We start from the raw sequence: 20432 nt of genomic DNA, 5'->3' as shown, positions 1-20432 counted from the left end.
AACCTTTGTATAAAGACCATTTCATTAAAAGAAACTGCTTACACAACCATACATTCTCATATGCAAGTGGGAAAAAAAACCCATTTCATTGTCAAGTAATATAGACTTCCGAATGTAGCGGGAATAGACTCAATTACCATCACCGACCAGGTAGTTCAGTCGGTAGAGCATTTGGCTGATCCCAGTCTATAGTATTACGGCCCCTTTTTACAGTCGCTGATCTTCACACACAAAGTTGTGTGACATACCTTAACACACACAACACTAAAACACACAACTTCAATTTTACAGATATTTATTTTGTTTTTTAACATGTTTCTGCATCACACAGCATCACTAAATGTTGTAAGGGGAAGTAACCCAGTCAGGAGAGACCTTACTGTTCATTTGGCACCAGTTAAATAGGGAAATAGTTTAATATGCTTCCAAGACAGAGAATCTTGAACTCAGACTGACCTGAGGCCAGGCTCAAAGATCTTAAAATAATCTTAAACTTATTTTAGATTTGGCAAATCATTAAACTTCTTTTGGACTTCAGACCGTTTCATGACTTTGAGGTGAGATGAGCTGAAAATACAACCAGCTGTGCCAAAGAACCTTCAGACTTTGTGACTTCATCTATCTTGTTGAATGCTTCAAAAAGATTCTTCATAGCTGGTATAATACAATGCATAGCAAGCAAATGTAAACAATCTTTGACTATAAATCACAGGGACCTGGCACAATTTTTTTTATTTATGGTTTTATTATTTAAAGTCCTATTAACAGCCAGGTTATACATAGGTATATATATATATATATATATATGATAAATTTAAAGAAAAATCCTTACGGACGAAATCTATAAGAAATAAAAACAATAACGACTGACTAGTGAACGCTTTCGCCCCATTCAAGTCTGAAGAACTCCCTTGAATGGGGCGAAAGCGCTCACTAGTCAGTCGTTATTGTTTTTATTTCTTATATATATATATATATATATATATCTCTTATAGTTTCAGATTCAGATTATATATATATATGTATACTGTTGGTTAAAAATTTCATGCCAGGTTCCTGTGCTATAAATTTTCCCCATTACTAAGCTTCAGAAAAAAAGCTAAAGCAAATATTGCATAATATATTTTACCTTAAACATGGATTATTAAAATAACAAGTCACAAACGTGAACAATGAATGAGCAGGCACATTAAAGTTTTTTTTTTCTAACATTGACTTTCCAAACCCCCAAAATGGCATACATTTTTATTTGTTATTTTGATGAACAAGTGTATCAAATTTTAATAGGAGACTTATCACATGGAACAATGATCATGATTGTTGTAATTTTATATAAATGAAATGTTTGGCCTTCCACTTAAATTTTAAAAACGTTTTTACCCATTCAATATTCATAGAGAAATGTTCCTAAAGGTCTCTGGCCAAAGTAAGCATTGCTCTTGAAAAAAAAAGTTTCATAAATATAAAAAACAAAACATGATGTCATCAATCCGTGTGTTACATACAAACAATATCTTGTTGAAGGTGAGTGTACAAATTTTACTCCTAAATTAAAAAAAATCAAAAAATCATATACAACAAAATCAAAGTATCAGCATATATATAGGATCTAAAATGAGTGTTCTTTTCATGCAAGATTTCACGAAACAAGAAGATTTTATTTTTACGAACTATGGCAAGCAAAAATGGAAACTTTGAAACATGTTTCATAAAATCTCATATTAAATTAACACAAAATTAACTTAATGATCACATATCTACATTTTGAAGACTTTGAACGCCCAGATATGCTGCAACAATCAAGTAGAGGCCGCCATTTTGTCCTGCTGTCCACGATATCCTGATGTGATGTCATTTTTCTTGACATCATCTATTGTTTCTGTCATGACCCCAAAATTGATTTTCTCTGGGTTATATTGCACTAGTGACATAACGCAAAAATAGGCGAAATAACTCGAAATTACACAAATTATGTGATAAATAAAATTATGTGACATCATCAAGTGATGACAATAACAAACTTAGTATAACATAAATATAGAAGAATAATGATTTTTATATGAGACAGATATTACACATGTATTGTATGTGCATTTCATCACAACCTCAACGTACAGCGACAGGATTCTGATCACTTTACACACAAAATGGATAACTTCACACGGACAAAATTCACTTTCAGGATTCTGCAAAGGGCCAATCCAACTGTTTCACATCCGAGGCCTTATCATGGGATGTTCCACAGGGACCTGACACTAACCAACAGTATTGCTATATAGTTATAATATTATACAGTAGATACTATAATATTTATATCAATACTGTTGGTTAGAAATTTGTTCAAGGTCCCTGTGGTATGCTCATGGCCCTATTATGGGATGTACATCATGGCCCTATTATGGGATGTACATCATAGCCCTATTATGGGATGTACACAGCCTTATTATGGGATGTTTAAAGATGATCAAAGATACAAATGGAGAATGAAAACCTGAATTGTATTATCAACTTTACTCACTGACATTGATATTCTATTGTTGTGAATCCATACATAGGTGAACTGTTTGATAAACATTCAGGTAAATGTTGCTATATGGAATGATCTCCTCGGTACCTGGTCCCAAACCCGTGTCGAGAAAGTAGGAGTGGTGATGTCTGGACAAGAATTAATATAGGAACCTAATGACTTTAACTCATTCACCCCTGAAATTTCATAATGGACTAATCTTTTATGTGTCTCAGAAGAGCCTAAATAAGTCTTCAGGGGTGAATGAATAAACAAACTAACCAGCAAAATGGAATGACCGACCTAAGGTATTATAGCACTTTTATACTGTAACTTTGACAAATTTATTGATGTGAAAAACTTGTTTGGCATGAAAATACAAAAGTACAGCAATGAGAATATGTTGGTTTATTGTAGCTTACGAATGAGATAATAAATGCCACAATGAATCTAGTCGCTAATATTCGAGTGGTTATTAATTTTGCTAAATTCAGGGATTTACTCAAATGTACAAAATTTAAAACCTTGTGAAATTTTTCCTCCAGAAGCTTTAATTTACCAATTTTTTTTTAAAGGTGAACCGCGAAAGCAAACCAAAAAATTCCAAATCGTAAATTGTACACGTACCAACTCCACCGTAAACATTCACACCTAAATCAGACATGTCTTCAAGGTAAACATGTAATATCAATGATAAAAAGTTTTATGTCCGACATATTTGGACAGTCATTTGCCCGAAATTTTACATATTAAATAATTTCTGTTTAAAACATATGACAATGAGCAATATAAATAAGCTGAATGTACAACACATCTTATCTTATATACAATGTAGTTCAGTAAACAACAAGCATATAAAGGCAAATATCATCAACCGACATAATTCGACCCAATGAGTGCCCAGGGCACTTAAAAAATTGAAAAAAACTTTACAATAGCTTTCCATTTAAATTATTCAATTGAACAAAATAAGCCATATATCAAAAATGAAATCAATAAAGAAACTTACACAGTTTTCATAATTTCCTGTCTAAATTTAATTTGAGAAAGTGAAATTGATGTTTCAAAAAGGGGAAGGGCATTTATAGGGATGGGGCGCTTATTAGGTCGAATACAGTACCTGGTTTCACCTGTGTAATGCTAAATGACTGATTTTCAAAATCTTTCAGATGCAGAGTTATCTAACATGTTAATCTGTCCGTTAATGACTTATCACAGGTCCTTGACACTTACTACCAACTATACAGTATAATATTACGTAAATCCAAAACTTGTGATGTAAGGTCATGGTAAATCAAGAAGATACCTAGAGTACTGCTAACAACTTCATTTTCGCGAGATACAAATTTTCGTTTAATTTCCTGCAAGAGGTTGTCAATTTCAGTAAGAACCTTAATCGAAAATTTAAGTATGCACGATTATGTTGATAACGAAAATTCTTAATATTATATATGCGACATTAAAGTGGTTAAACAGTACCCAGTATATTTAATAGCTGTCAGAACATAAACCTAGACTTAGGTTTTACAGTCATCAGAGCGTTTGACACTTATATAATATCATAAGACAAAACTGTAATATGGACTACTTTACGTCAAACCAATGTGTGTCCAATTCTTACAATGCCATGTCAGTCCCTGACAATATTACACAATAAATAAATTTCCTATTTCAGTCATCAGCAGGAACATCCGGAGCTGTCACTAGGGGGCGTGGCTTGGGACGCCAGACGGAATGAGTTACCGGCGTCAGTGGGGGCCGGAGCTGGGGACGACTGGTCGGTCATAGTGTCGACGGTATGGAGGCCACAGTTAGGAGACGTCTCGTAAAGTTTGATCAACTGCTGTGCCACCTGGAGAAATGCTTCGTCGATACCTATAACAGGTTAATTAGACTTCCTGTTCACTGTCAGATACTGATTGGTCAACATGAGATCATGTGATATACAGTTACAAACATGCTCACAACAAATCCATAGTTATAAGTAGTAATTTCATTCCCCATTAATGTTCCTTGAAGTTGTTTGTAATGTGCTTACAAGGGGCTGCAAAGTGTGGCATTATCCCCCGCACCTAGCAGTTGGAATATACATGTAACCCAAAACACCAAGGTCAGAACAGCAATTATTTAAGGACAACTTTAAATATATATGAGTATTGTAAAATTAAACAGCAGGTAACAACAAGAGATCCCAGAGGGATCTTGGCGCCCACCAAAGAATGATCTATGTCTGACAAACAAAAGAGGGATCTTTTCTCTGCTTTTCAAACTTTTCGTACAGCTGTACATATTACTACATATGAAATTTGAGAAAGATCCTTCTAGTACTTTCTGAGAAACAAACTTTATTATCAAATTCCAAGATGGCTACCTGTCGGCCATCTTTTTGACTGATCAGTTGAAAATGCAATAGGCACAAATAAGGTCCTAGGGGAACTTACATACCGTAAAAACTTGTGTAATTTGCGCACTTTTTCTGTGCAAAAATAAAATTTGAAGTTGGGGGTGCGCAAATTACATTGATAGAGTAGTTTTAAAAAAATTACGGGGAAAAAATCTGTCCATTCTGAGGGGCTGACGATCTATGATTGTTGAGTACCGCTCTGTGTATGGTAGCCATTATATGATAAAAGGTATTAAAGATTGTAACAAGAGATCCCAGAGGGATCTTGGCGCCCACCAAAGAATGATCTATGTCTGACAATGGAAAGAGGGATCTTTTCTCTGCTTTTCAAACTTTTGCAAACATACTACATATAAAATTTGAGACAGATCGCTTCAGTACTTTCTGAGAAATAGCAGTAACAAACTTCAACTATCAAAATCCAAGATGGCTCCTTGGCGGCCATCTTGTAAATCGATCGGTCCCAAATCGAAATATGCACAACTAGGGCCATAGAGGAACCTATATATGAAATTTGAGACAGATTCATTCAATACTTTCTGAGAAATAGTGATAACAAACTTTAACTATCAAATTCCAAGATGGCAGCCTGGCGGCCATTTTGTTGACCGATCGATCCAAAAACGCATTATGCACAACAAGAGCCCTAGGGAAACCTACATATGAAATATGAGAAAGATCCCTTCAGTACTTTGTGAGAAATAGCGATAACAAACTTTAACTATCAAATTCCAAGATGGCAGCCTGGCGGCCATTTTGTTGACCGATCGATCCAAAAACGCATTATGCACAACAAGAGCCCTAGGGAAACCTACATATGAAATATGAGAAAGATCCCTTCAGTACTTTGTGAGAAATAGCGATAACAATCTTTAACTATCAAAATCCAAGATGGCTGCCTGGTGGCCATTTTGTTGACCGATCGATCCAAAAAACGCATTATGCACAACTAGGGCCCTAGGGGAACCTACATATGAAATTTGAGAAAGATCCCTTCAGTACTTTCTGAGAAATAGCGATAACAAACTTTAAGTATTAAAATCCAAGATGGCTGCCTGGCGGCCATCTTGTTAACCGATTGGTCCCAAAATGCAATATGCACAACTAGGGCCCTAGGGGAACCTACATATGAAATTTGAGAAAGATCCCTTTAGTACTTTCTGAGAAATAGCGATAACAAACTTTAAGTATTAAAATCCAAGATGGCTGCCTGGCGGCCATCTTGTAAACCGATTGGTCCCAAAATGCAATATGCACAACTAGGGCCCTAGGGGAACCTACATATGAAATTTGAGAAAGATCCCTTCAGTACTTTCTGAGAAATAGCGATAACAAACTTTAAGTATCAAAATCCAAGATGGCTGCCTGGCGGCCATCTTGTTAACCGATTGGTCCCAAAATGCAATATGCACAACTAGGGCCCTAGGGGAACCTACATATGAAATTTGAGAAAGATCTCTTCAGTACTTTCTGAGAAATAGCGATAACAAACTTTAAGTATCAAAATCCAAGATGGCTGCCTGGCGGCCATCTTGTTAACCGATTGGTCCCAAAATGCAATATGCACAACTAGGGCCCTAGGGGAACCTACATATGAAATTTGAGAAAGATCCCTTCAGTGCTTTCTGAGAAATAGCGATAACAAGAATTGTTAACGGACGGACGGACGGAAGGACGGACGGAAGGACGGACGGACCACGGACAAAAAGCGATTTGAATAGCCCACCATCTGATGATGGTGGGCTAAAAACAATGCCTCACCTATTTAAGTGGATTATCTATGGCTAATTATAGTGTTAAGTTATGACCACGATGTCTTGTTTACATTTGCTCCAAGAATTTCAATGGTGACTGACTGAGAGCATGGCTTCTACTGACAGCAAGAGATGTATACCCTGTACAACTCGTAGTATAATGGGACAGCCACAATCAGTGACTTTGGCCGGGTCAATGTAGTTTACCTGTATTTTTTTAGGGGAGAGAGGCTGTAGAGAGAGTCTGTGTGTATACACAAACATATGTTTACCCCGGCTGCAGGCCGTGTGCAAAAAGTCAAAACACACGTGGGATTTATAAGATGCCTAAACTGACCTATATTTAGGACTTTGAATAAGTGGTTTGCAATTGCATTACTGCAGAATTAACAAGCTACAAGGTTAGTGACATTTTCAACCGTATTGTTGTATATAATTAGCCTTTAGCTTTGCACATGAAACTCCGTAGGGCCCGGCTGCAGGCCGTGTGCAAAAAATCAAAACACACGTGGGATTTATAAGATGCCTAAACTTACATATATTTAGGACTTTTAATAACTGCTTTGCAATTTTATTACTGCAGAATTAACAAGCTACAAGGTTAGTGACATATTCAACCGTATTGATAAATATAATTAGCCATCAGCTTGGATCTGGTACCGTACAGGTAGTGAGTTTACTCACAATGTGATTGTTGCAAGCTAACGTATCCGCTAGCCGATTGCTGTTGATTGTTAATGATCTCCAACACACTAATTACTTATTGTGACAATTTTAAACAAATAGATTCTAATATTTTTGAATATTACTAATTACTATTCATGTGTAATATCTCAAAACATTGACATGTGCACGGAGTACCGCGAACCGGGCCGCCGATGTTTTGGACATCTGCAAGATATTTTAGTTTCAGGTTACGGTGGCCAATAAAAGAAAACAAACACAATGTGGTTTTAATATGTTATTTCTTCTTAATACAACACTTCTTTGTGCATGTTGTCAAGCATTTCTGGGGAATATTTTGCATTGAAATTGCCACCTTCATACATCGATTTTGGGACTCCCTGGACATCGTTTTTCCCAAAAAAATTTGATGCGCAAAATATATTGATAGTAGATTTTTTTCAGCATTTTCAGCCCTAAAAAGTACCTGCGCAAATTACACTGGTGCGCAAATTATACAAGTTTTTTACGGTATAAAATTTGAGACAGATCACTCCAGTACTTTCTGAGCAAAAGTGGTAACAAGTTTCAACTATCAAAATCCAAGATGGCGGCCTATCGGCCATCATGTTCATCAATCCGTCCCAAAATACAATATGCACAACTAGACCCCTAGGGGAACCTGCAAATGCAATTTGAGACTGATCCCTTCAGTACTTTATGAGAAATAGCGGTAACAAACTTCAATTGTCAAAATCCAACATGGAGTCCTGTCGGCCATCTTGTTCACTGATCGGTCCCAAAATGCAATATGCACAACAAGACTCCTAGGGGAACCTACATGTAAAATTTGAGAGCGATCCCTTCAGTACTTTCTGAGAAATAGTGGTAATAAGCTTCAACTATCAAAATCCAAGATGGCGGCCTGTCAGCCATCTTGTTCATCGATCAGTCCGAAAATGTGATATGCACAACTGTACGCCAAGGGGAACCTGTACATGCAATTTGAGACAGAACCCTTCAGTACTTTCTGAGAAATAGCGGTAACAAACTTCATTGTCAAAATCCAAGATGGCTTCCTGTTGGCCATCTTGTTAACCGATCGGTACCAAAATGCAACATGCATAACCAGGGACCTAGGGGACCATGCACTTGAAATTTGAGACAGATCCCTTCAGTACTTTCTGAGAAATAGTGGTAACAAATTCAATTGTCAAAATCCAAGATGGCGTCCTGTCGGCCATCTTGTTGACTGATTGGTCCCAAAATGCAATATACACAACAAGACTCCTAGGGGAACCTACGTGTAAAATTTGAGAGAGATCCCTTCAGTACTTTCTGAGAAATAGCGGTAACAAACTTTAACTATCAAAATCCAATATGGCTGCCTGGTGGCCATTTTGTTGATCAATTGGTCCCAAAATGCAATATGCACAACTAGACCCCTAGGGGAACCTACATGTAAAATTTGAGAGAGATCCCTTCAGTACTTTCTGAGAAATAGCGGTAACAAACTTCATTGTCAAAATCCAAGATGGCTTCCTGTCGGCCATCTTGTTAACCGATCGGTACCAAAATGCAATATGCATAAACAGGGACCTAAGGGACCATGCACATGAAATTTGAGACAGATCCCTTCAGTACTTTTTGAGAAATAGTGGTAACAAACTTCAATTGTCAAAATCCAAGATGGCGTCCTGTCGGCCATCTTGTTGACCGATTGGTCCCAAAATGCAATATGCACAACTAGACCCCTAGGGGAACCTACATGTAAAATTTGAGAGAGATCCCTTCTGTACTTTCTGAGAAATAGCGGTAACAAACTTTAACTATCAAAATCCAAGATGGCTGCCTGGCAGCCATTTTGTTGATCGATTGGTCCCAAAATGCAATATGCAAAACTAGACACCTAGGGGAACCTACATGTAAAAAACAAAAAACAAAAATTTGAGAAAGATTCCTTCAGTACTTTCTGAGAAATAGCGGTAACAAGAATTGTTAACGGACGGACGACGGACCACGAACGAAAGGCGATTTGAATAGCCCACCATTTGATGATGGTGGGCTAAAAAGAAACTGTAAATTCGGTATTTTTGACTGAGTTACAATGGTAAAAGAAAATCTTCCAAAAATTGAAGGTCTGCAATAGAAAAAGGCACAACTAGGGCATTTGTCTGATGTATACAGAAAGTTTCAAGGAGCTGCATTGAACGGTTTAGGAGTCATAGTCCAGAAACAAAAGGAAACAGTAATTTGGTATTTTTGACTAAGTTTCCATGGTAACAGAAAAAAATTCCAATGGATGCATGGTCTGCAATAGCAAAAGGCACAACAAAGGCACTTGTCTGATGTATATAGAAAGTTTCAAGGAGCAGCGCTGAATAGTTTTTGAGTAATAGCCCGAAAAAGGATCTCGGACGGACGAACGGACAGAGCACCAAACAATATCCCCAGCAAATACATTTTTTCGGAGGACAATAATGAACTATGCTTATAAAAAAGTAATTACATTTGTTCCCAGACGTTTGTTATAACTATGTTTTATTGTAATCAGTTTAACATCATCATATTTCAAGCAACAACACCGATAAAACAAAATGGTTGTGTCCTCTCTTAATTTCATATCAGCTATTAAAATTTGATCAGACAATGTACATCTAAATTCTGATGTTTTATCAAAGTTGGAAAGTATTTGTAACAATATTAACGAATATGATAGAATCAGTTTAGTGTTTAAATTTGTCAGCTTAATGAATACAAGGTTCTTGTTTATAAATATTGTAAATTTGGTTTATTTATGAAAATTGTAGCACTATAAAGGCCTGTCATATTTTAGGCATAACTGTGACCTTTTTTTATATATATATACCTGTATTTTTCAAGGCAGATGTTTCATGGTTGAGTGCTCCAATGTTTGAGGCATATTCCTCTGCATCACCGGCTGCGACTTCTCGATTATCAGAAAGGTCACACTTGTTACCAACCAGACACATAACTGTAGGAGGGAAACAGAGAATGGAGCAGCATAAACACTAGAATGGTAGGAGGGATACAGAGAATGGAACAGCATAAACACTAGAACTGTAGGAGGTGGACGGAGAATGGAACAGCATAAACACTAGAACTGTAGGAGGGGGCGGAGAATGGAACAGCATAAACACTAAAAGTGTAGGAGGGGACTGAGAATGGAACAACATAAACACTAGAACTGTTGGAGAGGGACAGAGAATGGAACAGCATAAACACAAGAACTGCATAAACAATAGAACTGTAGTAGGAGGGGACAGAGAATGGAACAGCATAGACACTAGAACTGTAGGAGGGGGGCAGAGAATGGAACAGCATTAACACTAGAACAGTAGGAGGGGACAGAGAATTGAACAGCATAAATACAAATACTGTTAGAGGGAGGCAGAAAATGGAACAGCATAAACAATAGAACAGTAGGAGGGAGGCAGAGAATGGAACAGCATAAACAACAGAGAATGAACATCATAAACACTAGAATTGTAGGAGGAGGACAGAGAATGGAACAGCATAAACATTAGAACTGTAGGAGGGGACAGAGAAATGGACAGCATAAACACTACAACTGTAGGAGGGCGCAGAGAATGGAACAGCATAAACACTAGAACTGTAGGAGGGGACAGAGAAATGGAACAGCATAAACACTAGAACTGTAGGAGGGGGACAGAGAATGAACAGCATAAACACTAGAACTGTAGGAGGGGGACAGAGAATGAACAGCATGAACACTAGAACTGTAGGAGGGGGACAGAGAATGAACATCATAAACACTAGAACTGTAGGAGGGGGACAGAGAATGAACAGCATAAACACTAGAACTGTAGGAGGGGACAGAGAATGAACAGCATAAACACTAGAACTGTAGGAGGGGGACAGAGAATGAACAGCATAAACACTAGAACTGTAGGAGGGGGACAGAGAATGAACAGCATAAACACTAGAACTGTAGGAGGGGACAGAGAATGAACAGCATGAACACTAGAACTGTAGGAGGGGGACAGAGAAATGAACAGCATAAACACTAGAACTGTAGGAGGGGGACAGAGAATGAACAGCATAAACACTAGAACTGTAGGAGGGGACAGAGAATGAACAGCATAAACACTAGAACTGTAGGAGGGGACAGAGAAATGGACAGCATAAACACTAGAACTGTAGGAGGGGACAGAGAATGGAACAGCATAAACACTAGAACTGTAGGAGGGCGCAGAGAATGGAACAGCATAAACACTAGAACTGTAGGAGGGGACAGAGAATGAACAGCATGAACACTAGAACTGTAGGAGGGGACAGAGAAATGGACAGCATAAACACTAGAACTGTAGGAGGGGACAGAGAAATGGACAGCATAAACACTAGAACTGTAGGAGGGGGACAGAGAATGGAACAGCATAAACACTAGAACTGTAGAAAGGGGACAGAGAATGGAACAGCATAAACACTAGAACTGTAGGAGGGGGACAGAGAATGAACAGCATGAACACTAGAACTGTAGGAGGGGACAGAGAATGAACAGCATAAACACTAGAACTGTAGGAGGGGGACAGAGGAACAGCATGAACACTAGAACTGTAGGAGGGGACAGAGAATGAACAGCATGAACACTAGAACTGTAGGAGGGGGACAGAGAATGAACATCATAAACACTAGAACTGTAGGAGGGGGACAGAGAATGAACAGCATAAACACTAGAACTGTAGGAGGGGACAGAGAATGAACAGCATGAACACTAGAACTGTAGGAGGGGGACAGAGAATGAACAGCATAAACACTAGAACTGTAGGAGGGGGACAGAGAATGAACAGCATGAACACTAGAACTGTAGGAGGGGACAGAGAATGAACAGCATGAACACTAGAACTGTAGGAGGGGGACAGAGAATGAACAGCATAAACACTAGAACTGTAGGAGGGGGACAGAGAATGAACAGCATAAACACTAGAACTGTAGGAGGGGACAGAGAATGAACAGCATAAACACTAGAACTGTAGGAGGGGACAGAGAAATGGACAGCATAAACACAAGATAGAAAACACTGTGTAGGAGGGGGACAGAGAAATGGAACAGCATAAACACTAGAACTGTAGGAGGGGGACAGAGAATGGAACAGCATAAACACTAGAACTGTAGGAGGGGACAGAGAATGAACATCATAAACACTAGAACTGTAGGAGGGGGACAGAGAATGGAACAGCATAAACACTAGAACTGTAGGAGGGGACAGAGAATGGAACAGCATAAACACTAGAACTGTAGGAGGGGGACAGAGAATGGAACAGCATAAACACTAGAACTGTAGGAGGGGACAGAGAATGAACAGCATAAACACTAGAACTGTAGGAGGGGACAGAGAATGGACAGCATAAACACTAGAACTGTAGGAGGGGACAGAGAATGGAACAGCATAAACACGAACTGTAGGAGGGGACAGAGAATGAACAGCATAAACACTAGAACTGTAGGAGGGGGACAGAGAATGGAACAGCATAAACACTAGAACTGTAGGAGGGGACAGAGAATGAACACATAAACACTAGAACTGTAGGAGGGGCAGAGAATGAACAGCAGAAAACATACGAACTGTAGGAGGGGACAGAGAATGAACAGCATAAACACTAGAACTGTAGGAGGGGGACAGAGAAGAACACTGAACTGAGAACAGAGAATGAACAGCATAAACACTAGAACTGTAGGAGGGGACAGAGAATGAACATCATAAACACTAGAACTGTAGGAGGGGGACAGAGAATGAACAGCATAAACACTAGAACTGTAGGAGGGGGACAGAGAATGAACAGCATAAACACTAGAACTGTAGGAGGGGGACAGAGAATGGAACAGCATAAACACTAGAACTGTAGGAGGGGACAGAGAATGAACATCATAAACACTAGAACTGTAGGAGGGGGACAGAGAATGGAACATCATAAACACTAGAACTGTAGGAGGGGGACAGAGAATGAACAGCATAAACACTAGAACTGTAGGAGGGGGACAGAGAATGAACAGCATAAACACTAGAACTGTAGGAGGGGACAGAGAATGAACAGCATAAACACTAGAACTGTAGGAGGGGGACAGAGAATGGAACAGCATAAACACTAGAACTGTAGGAGGGGACAGAGAATGGAACAGCATAAACACTAGAACTGTAGGAGGGGGACAGAGAATGAACAGCATAAACACTAGAACTGTAGGAGGGGGACAGAGAATGAACAGCATAAACACTAGAACTGTAGGAGGGGGACAGAGAATGGAACAGCATAAACACTAGAACTGTAGGAGGGGGACAGAGAATGAACAGCATAAACACTAGAACTGTAGGAGGGGACAGAGAATGAACAGCATAAACACTAGAACTGTAGGAGGGGGACAGAGAATAAACAGCATGAACACTAGAACTGTAGGAGGGGGACAGATAATGGAACAGCATGAACACTAGAACTGTAGGAGGGGGACAGAGAATGAACAGCATAAACACTAGAACTGTAGGAGGGGACAGAGAATGAACAGCATAAACACTAGAACTGTAGGAGGGGGACAGAGAATGAACAGCATGAACACTAGAACTGTAGGAGGGGACAGAGAATGAACATCATAAACACTAGAACTGTAGGAGGGGGACAGAGAATGGAACAGCATAAACACTAGAACTGTAGGAGGGGGACAGAGAATGAACAGCATAAACACTAGAACTGTAGGAGGGGGACAGAGAATGAACAGCATAAACACTAGAACTGTAGGAGGGGACAGAGAATGAACAGCATGAACACTAGAACTGTAGGAGGGGGACAGAGAATGAAACAGAATGTAGAACACTAGAGAACATGTAGAACTGGGAGGGACAGAGAATGGAACAGCATAAACACTAGAACTGTAGGAGGGGACAGAGAAATGGACAGCATAAACACTAGAACTGTAGGAGGGGACAGAGAATGGAACAGCATAAACACTAGAACTGTAGGAGGGGGACAGAGAATGGAACAGCATAAACACTAGAACTGTAGGAGGGGGACAGAGAATGGAACAGCATAAACACTAGAACTGTAGGAGGGGGACAGAGAATGAACATCATAAACACTAGAACTGTAGGAGGGGGACAGAGAATGGAACAGCATAAACACTAGAACTGTAGGAGGGGACAGAGAAATGGAACAGCATAAACACTAGAACTGTAGGAGGGGACAGAGAAATGGACAGCATAAACACTAGAACTGTAGGAGGGCGACAGAGAATGGAACAGCATAAACACTAGAACTGTAGGAGGGGACAGAGAATGGAACAGCATAAACACTAGAACTGTAGGAGGGGGACAGAGAATGAACAGCATAAACACTAGAACTGTAGATGGGACAGAGAATGGAACAGCATAAACACTAGAACTGTAGGAGGGGACAGAGAATGGAACAGCATAAACACTAGAACTGTAGGAGGGGGACAGAGAATGGAACAGCATAAACACTAGAACTGTAGGAGGGGACAGAGAATGAACATCATAAACACTAGAACTGTAGGAGGGGACAGAGAAATGGAACAGCATAAACACTAGAACTGTAGGAGGGGACAGAGAATGGAACAGCATAAACACTAGAACTGTAGGAGGGGACAGAGAATGGAACAGCATAAACACTAGAACTGTAGGAGGGGGACAGAGAAATGGAACAGCATAAACACTAGAACTGTAGGAGGGGACAGAGAAATGGAACAGCATAAACACTAGAACTGTAGGAGGGGACAGAGAATGAACAGCATAAACACTAGAACTGTAGGAGGGGACAGAGAATGAACAGCATAAACACTAGAACTGTAGGAGGGGGGACAGAGAATGGAACAGCATAAACACTAGAACTGTAGGAGGGGACAGAGAAATGGAACAGCATAAACACTAGAACTGTAGGAGGGGACAGAGAATGGAACAGCATAAACACTAGAACTGTAGGAGGGGGACAGAGAATGAACAGCATAAACACTAGAACTGTAGGAGGGGACAGAGAAGAACAGCATAAACACTAGAACTGTAGGAGGGGACAGAGAATGAACAGCATAAACACTAGAACTGTAGGAGGGGACAGAGAATGGAACAGCATAAACACTAGAACTGTAGGAGGGGACAGAGAAATGAACAGCATAAACACTAGAACTGTAGGAGGGGGACAGAGAATGAACAGCATAAACACTAGAACTGTAGGAGGGGACAGAGGGAATGACACATAAACACTAGAACTGTAGGAGGGGACAGAAAGAACCATAAACACTAGAACTGTAGGAGGGGACAGAGAATGAACAGCATAAACACTAGAACTGTAGGAGGGGGACAGAGAATGGAACAGCATAAACACTAGAACTGTAGGAGGGGACAGAGAATGAACACATAAACACTAGAACTGTAGGGGGACAGAGAGAACACATAAACATAGAACTGTAGGAGGGGACAGAGAATGAACATCATAAACACTAGAACTGTAGGAGGGGACAGAGGAACAGCATAAACACTAGAACTGTAGGAGGGGGACAGAGAATGAACAGCATAAACACTAGAACTGTAGGAGGGGACAGAGAATGAACATCATAAACACTAGAACTGTAGGAGGGGGACAGAGAATGAACAGCATAAACACTAGAACTGTAGGAGGGGGACAGAGAGAATGAACAGCATAAACACTAGAACTGTAGGAGGGGGACAGAGAATGAACAGCATAAACACTAGAACTGTAGGAGGGGACAGAGAATGAACATCATAAACACTAGAACTGTAGGAGGGGGACAGAGAATGAACATCATAAACACTAGAACTGTAGGAGGGGACAGAGAAATGGAACAGCATAAACACTAGAACTGTAGGAGGGGACAGAGAATGAACAGCATGAACACTAGAACTGTAGGAGGGGACAGAGAATGAACATCATAAACACTAGAACTGTAGGAGGGGGACAGAGAATGAACATCATAAACACTAGAACTGTAGGGGGGACAGAGGAACAGCATAACACTAGAACTGTAGGAGGGGACAGAGAATGAACAGCATAAACACTAGAACTGTAGGAGGGGGACAGAGAATGAACACATAAACACTAGAACTGTAGGAGGGGACAGAGAATGGAACAGCATAAACACTAGAACTGTAGGAGGGGACAGAGAATGAACATCATAAACACTAGAACTGTAGGAGGGGACAGAGAATGGAACAGCATAAACACTAGAACTGTAGGAGGGGACAGAGAAATGGACAGCATAAACACTAGAACTGTAGGAGGGGACAGAGAATGGAACAGCATAAACACTAGAACTGTAGGAGGGGACAGAGAATGAACAGCATAAACACTAGAACTGTAGGAGGGGGACAGAGAATGGAACAGCATAAACACTAGAACTGTAGGAGGGGACAGAGAATGAACAGCATAAACACTAGAACTGTAGGAGGGGACAGAGAATGAACAGCATAACACTAGAACTGTAGAAGAGGACAGAGAATGGAACAGCATAAACACTAGAACTGTAGAAAGAGGACAGAGAATGGAACAGCATAAACACTAGAACTGTAGGAGGGGACAGAGAATGAACAGCATAAACACTAGAACTGTAGAAAGAGGACAGAGAATGGAACAGCATAAACACTAGAACTGTAGAAAGAGGACAGAGAATGGAACAGCATAAACACTAGAACTGTAGGAGGGGGACAGAGATGAACAGCATGAACACTAGAACTGTAGGAGGGACAGAGAATGGAACAGCATAAACACTAGAACTGTAGGAGGGGACAGAGAATGGAACAGCATAAACACTAGAACTGTAGGAGGGGACAGAGAATGGAACAGCATAAACACTAGAACTGTAGGAGGGGACAGAGAATGGAACAGCATAAACACTAGAACTGTAGGAGGGGGACAGAGAATGGAACAGCATAAACACTAGAACTGTAGGAGGGGACAGAGAATGAACAGCATGAACACTAGAACTGTAGGAGGGGACAGAGAATGAACAGCATGAACACTAGAACTGTAGAAAGAGGACAGAGAATGGAACAGCATAACACTAGAACTGTAGGAGGGACAGAGGACAGAGAATGAACATCAAAACACTAGAACTGTAGGAGGGGACAGAGAATGAACATCATAAACACTAGAACTGTAGGAGGGGACAGAGGAACAGCATGAACACTAGAACTGTAGGAGGGGACAGAGAATGAACAGCATGAACACTAGAACTGTAGAAAGAGGACAGAGAATGGAACAGCATAAACACTAGAACTGTAGAAAGAGGACAGAGAATGGAACAGCATAACACTAGAACTGTAGAAAGAGGACAGAGAATGGACAGCATAAACACTAGAACTGTAAGGGAGGGGGACAGAGAATGAGAGGGCAGAGGAACAGCATAAACACTAGAACTGTAGGAGGGGACAGAGAATGAACAGCATGAACACTAGAACTGTAGGAGGGGACAGAGAATGAACAGCATGAACACTAGAACTGTAGGAGGGGGACAGAGAATGGAACAGCATAAACACTAGAACTGTAGAAAGAGGACAGAGAATGGAACAGCATAAACACTAGAACTGTAGGAGGGGACAGAGAATGAACAGCATAAACACTAGAACTGTAGGAGGGGGACAGAGGAACAGCGTGAACACTAGAACTGTAGGAGGGGAATGAACAGCAGAATAGACAGAGAATGAACAGCATGAACACTAGAACTGTAGAAAGAGGACAGAGAATGGAACAGCATAAACACTAGAACTGTAGAAAGAGGACAGAGAATGGAACAGCATAAACACTAGAACTGTAGGAGGGGGACAGAGGAACAGCATGAACACTAGAACTGTAGGAGGGGACAGAGAATGAACAGCATGAACACTAGAACTGTAGAAAAAGGACAGAGAATGGAACAGCATAAACACTAGAACTGTAGGAGGGGACAGAGAATGAACAGCATAAACACTAGAACTGTAGGAGGGGGACAGAGGAACAGCGTGAACACTAGAACTGTAGGAGGGGACAGAGAATGAACAGCATAAACACTAGAACTGTAGAAAGGGGACAGAGAATGGAACAGCATAAACACTAGAACTGTAGAAAGAGGACAGAGAATGGAACAGCATAAACAATAGAACTGTAGGAGGGGGACAAGAGAATGGAACATCATGCATAAACACTAGAACTGTTAAAGGGGGACAAAGAATGGAACAGCATAAACACTACCCATTGCTGAGACCATGGCAACCAAAGTATATATTTATTTTGAAAAAAGGACCAAGATATAACATTAGATGTATTTGACAACTTTTCTACTGCATTCATGTGGAGAAGAATAGCTGAAGACAGACAAACAATGTAATTCCAATATACTCCAAATTCTTTTTTTTAAACAGATTTTATTGGCTAGTTACCTACCGATAGGTGTATCCACATTCTTCTTTAACTCTGTAAAAACAAATTACACACATTAAGTAAACAAACACATTTATTTACTTTCTTCTTGTTCAAAAACAGACACAATGAGAGAATGTCACCCACAAGGTGTCAGACTGTAACACAAAAGGCCTGCTGTATAGAAAGCTGTAATTGTTTTTTTGTTTGGTATGGTCAACCCCAAATTTTGAAATTTGTATAGCACAGAATAATCTACTCTTGATTTTGATGTTTTGTGTTTAAGAATATGACATCATTATTTTTTAGGAGAAATTATGACAATTTCGCTCACAAAATAATGAAGTGAAAAACGATACATGGACCTACTCACAAGGGCAGATAACTCTGTAATATACAATGATGGGATTAATGAAGATGTTTGTTTCATACTTGCTCTAAATAACTCATTAATTAATTAACTGTCCCTCAGGCCAATCGTAAATGTTTCTACCCATGCAATCCTTTAAAAGCTACAAACCGTGATAGAAAACATCTTCAAAAATCTCATTTTATGATTAGTATCATCAATCCTACATTTACAATGACTGTAGAAAACTATGAAAATGTTATCACAGGTACTTATATGTCATCATTTTGTTTGGTAACCATGGTAACATTACCTACCGCTGACCCAGTCCTTGATGTCATAGAAACTGTCAGCTGATGTAAGGTCGTAGATCAACATGGCAGCATTTGCCTTTCTGTAGTACATCGGGGCCTGTAACATACAACAAATATATGTAGTACATAGTACTCTATTTATAAGCAGTAAAATTGGATTCATTTATGTCAATATCAGAGAAGATCATGTGACCTTCCCAAGCCATAATGAAATAAGTATACAATATCTGTGAAAGAATATAAAATGTCTTACCATAGACCGGAATCTCTCCTGTCCGGCAGTATCCCAAACTTGAAGCTTTATTCTGTAGTTATTGATGGTCCTGTGCATATGTATATTAGGATTTACAAATCTATAGGCGTGTAACACAGATATAAACAAATCAATTGTGTAATATTACGTAAGAGAATATAAAAGTAATTCAATAATAAATATTTATTTCTCCCACCATTCACTGCCTAACTTTTTGAACCAGAACAGATATGGGTAAAAGAATTACCTGATGTCATATATTCATTATACACATGATACACATCAACACAAGTTATATGTGGACCTATGATAATGTCATGGTGAGAATGTGTCTTTTGAGTCTACAATTTCGTCCATTTTTTTTTAGTATGAAAGAAATCATTATTTCTTTCCATAGGGTATGTGACAACAAAATGTCAATGTTGGATTTCATAATTGGTCATGATTTCATTGCACACATATAGTCTACCAGTATAACTCCCAAAATGACTTTAGCGGGACAAAATTCCGAAAGAGTTCATTTATGGTTTTTCATAATCTATAGGTATCGTAGTATCTCAGAAAAAAAATCCCCATCTCTAGGTGTTGGGGGAAAAAATTCCTTGGGGTTTGAATTAGGGTGGTCAGATTGGTAAAACGATTCATTTTAGTTTACTCCTACTAGCGATTTATATCAAATAATTACAACATTATGTTCAAAACCTCAATATTTAGTTTGAAAACACACTACAGTATCTGAACAATATTTGCTAAGTCCCCCCTGAATTCACACAGCCCCCTCCAGCCTCCCCCTCAC

At 39.5% G+C, this 20432-nt stretch overlaps 1 protein-coding gene across 1 annotated transcript in view; it reads right to left on the bottom strand.

Moving 5' to 3' along the window:
• Window positions 1-278: 278 nt before the first annotated feature.
• Window positions 279-20432, bottom strand: part of LOC138306240 (ras-related protein Rab-31-like) — a 28311-nt gene continuing 8157 nt past the window's right edge. The window contains exons 3-7 of the mRNA XM_069246638.1: window positions 19637-19706; window positions 19387-19480; window positions 18745-18774; window positions 10197-10322; window positions 279-4381 (exon numbers count right to left, since the gene is read on the bottom strand). Of these exons, the coding sequence (XP_069102739.1) occupies window positions 4185-4381; window positions 10197-10322; window positions 18745-18774; window positions 19387-19480; window positions 19637-19706 (517 nt within the window). The 3' untranslated portion in view covers window positions 279-4184. The remainder of the gene's footprint in view (window positions 4382-10196; window positions 10323-18744; window positions 18775-19386; window positions 19481-19636; window positions 19707-20432) is intronic.

Source organism: Argopecten irradians, chromosome 13 (assembly GCF_041381155.1).
Source record: "Argopecten irradians isolate NY chromosome 13, Ai_NY, whole genome shotgun sequence".
In the NCBI taxonomy this organism is placed as follows: Eukaryota; Metazoa; Mollusca; class Bivalvia; order Pectinida; family Pectinidae; genus Argopecten; species Argopecten irradians.
The sequence above is the reverse complement of the archived record's forward strand: the minus strand, read 5'-3'. Positions and strand labels throughout refer to the sequence as shown.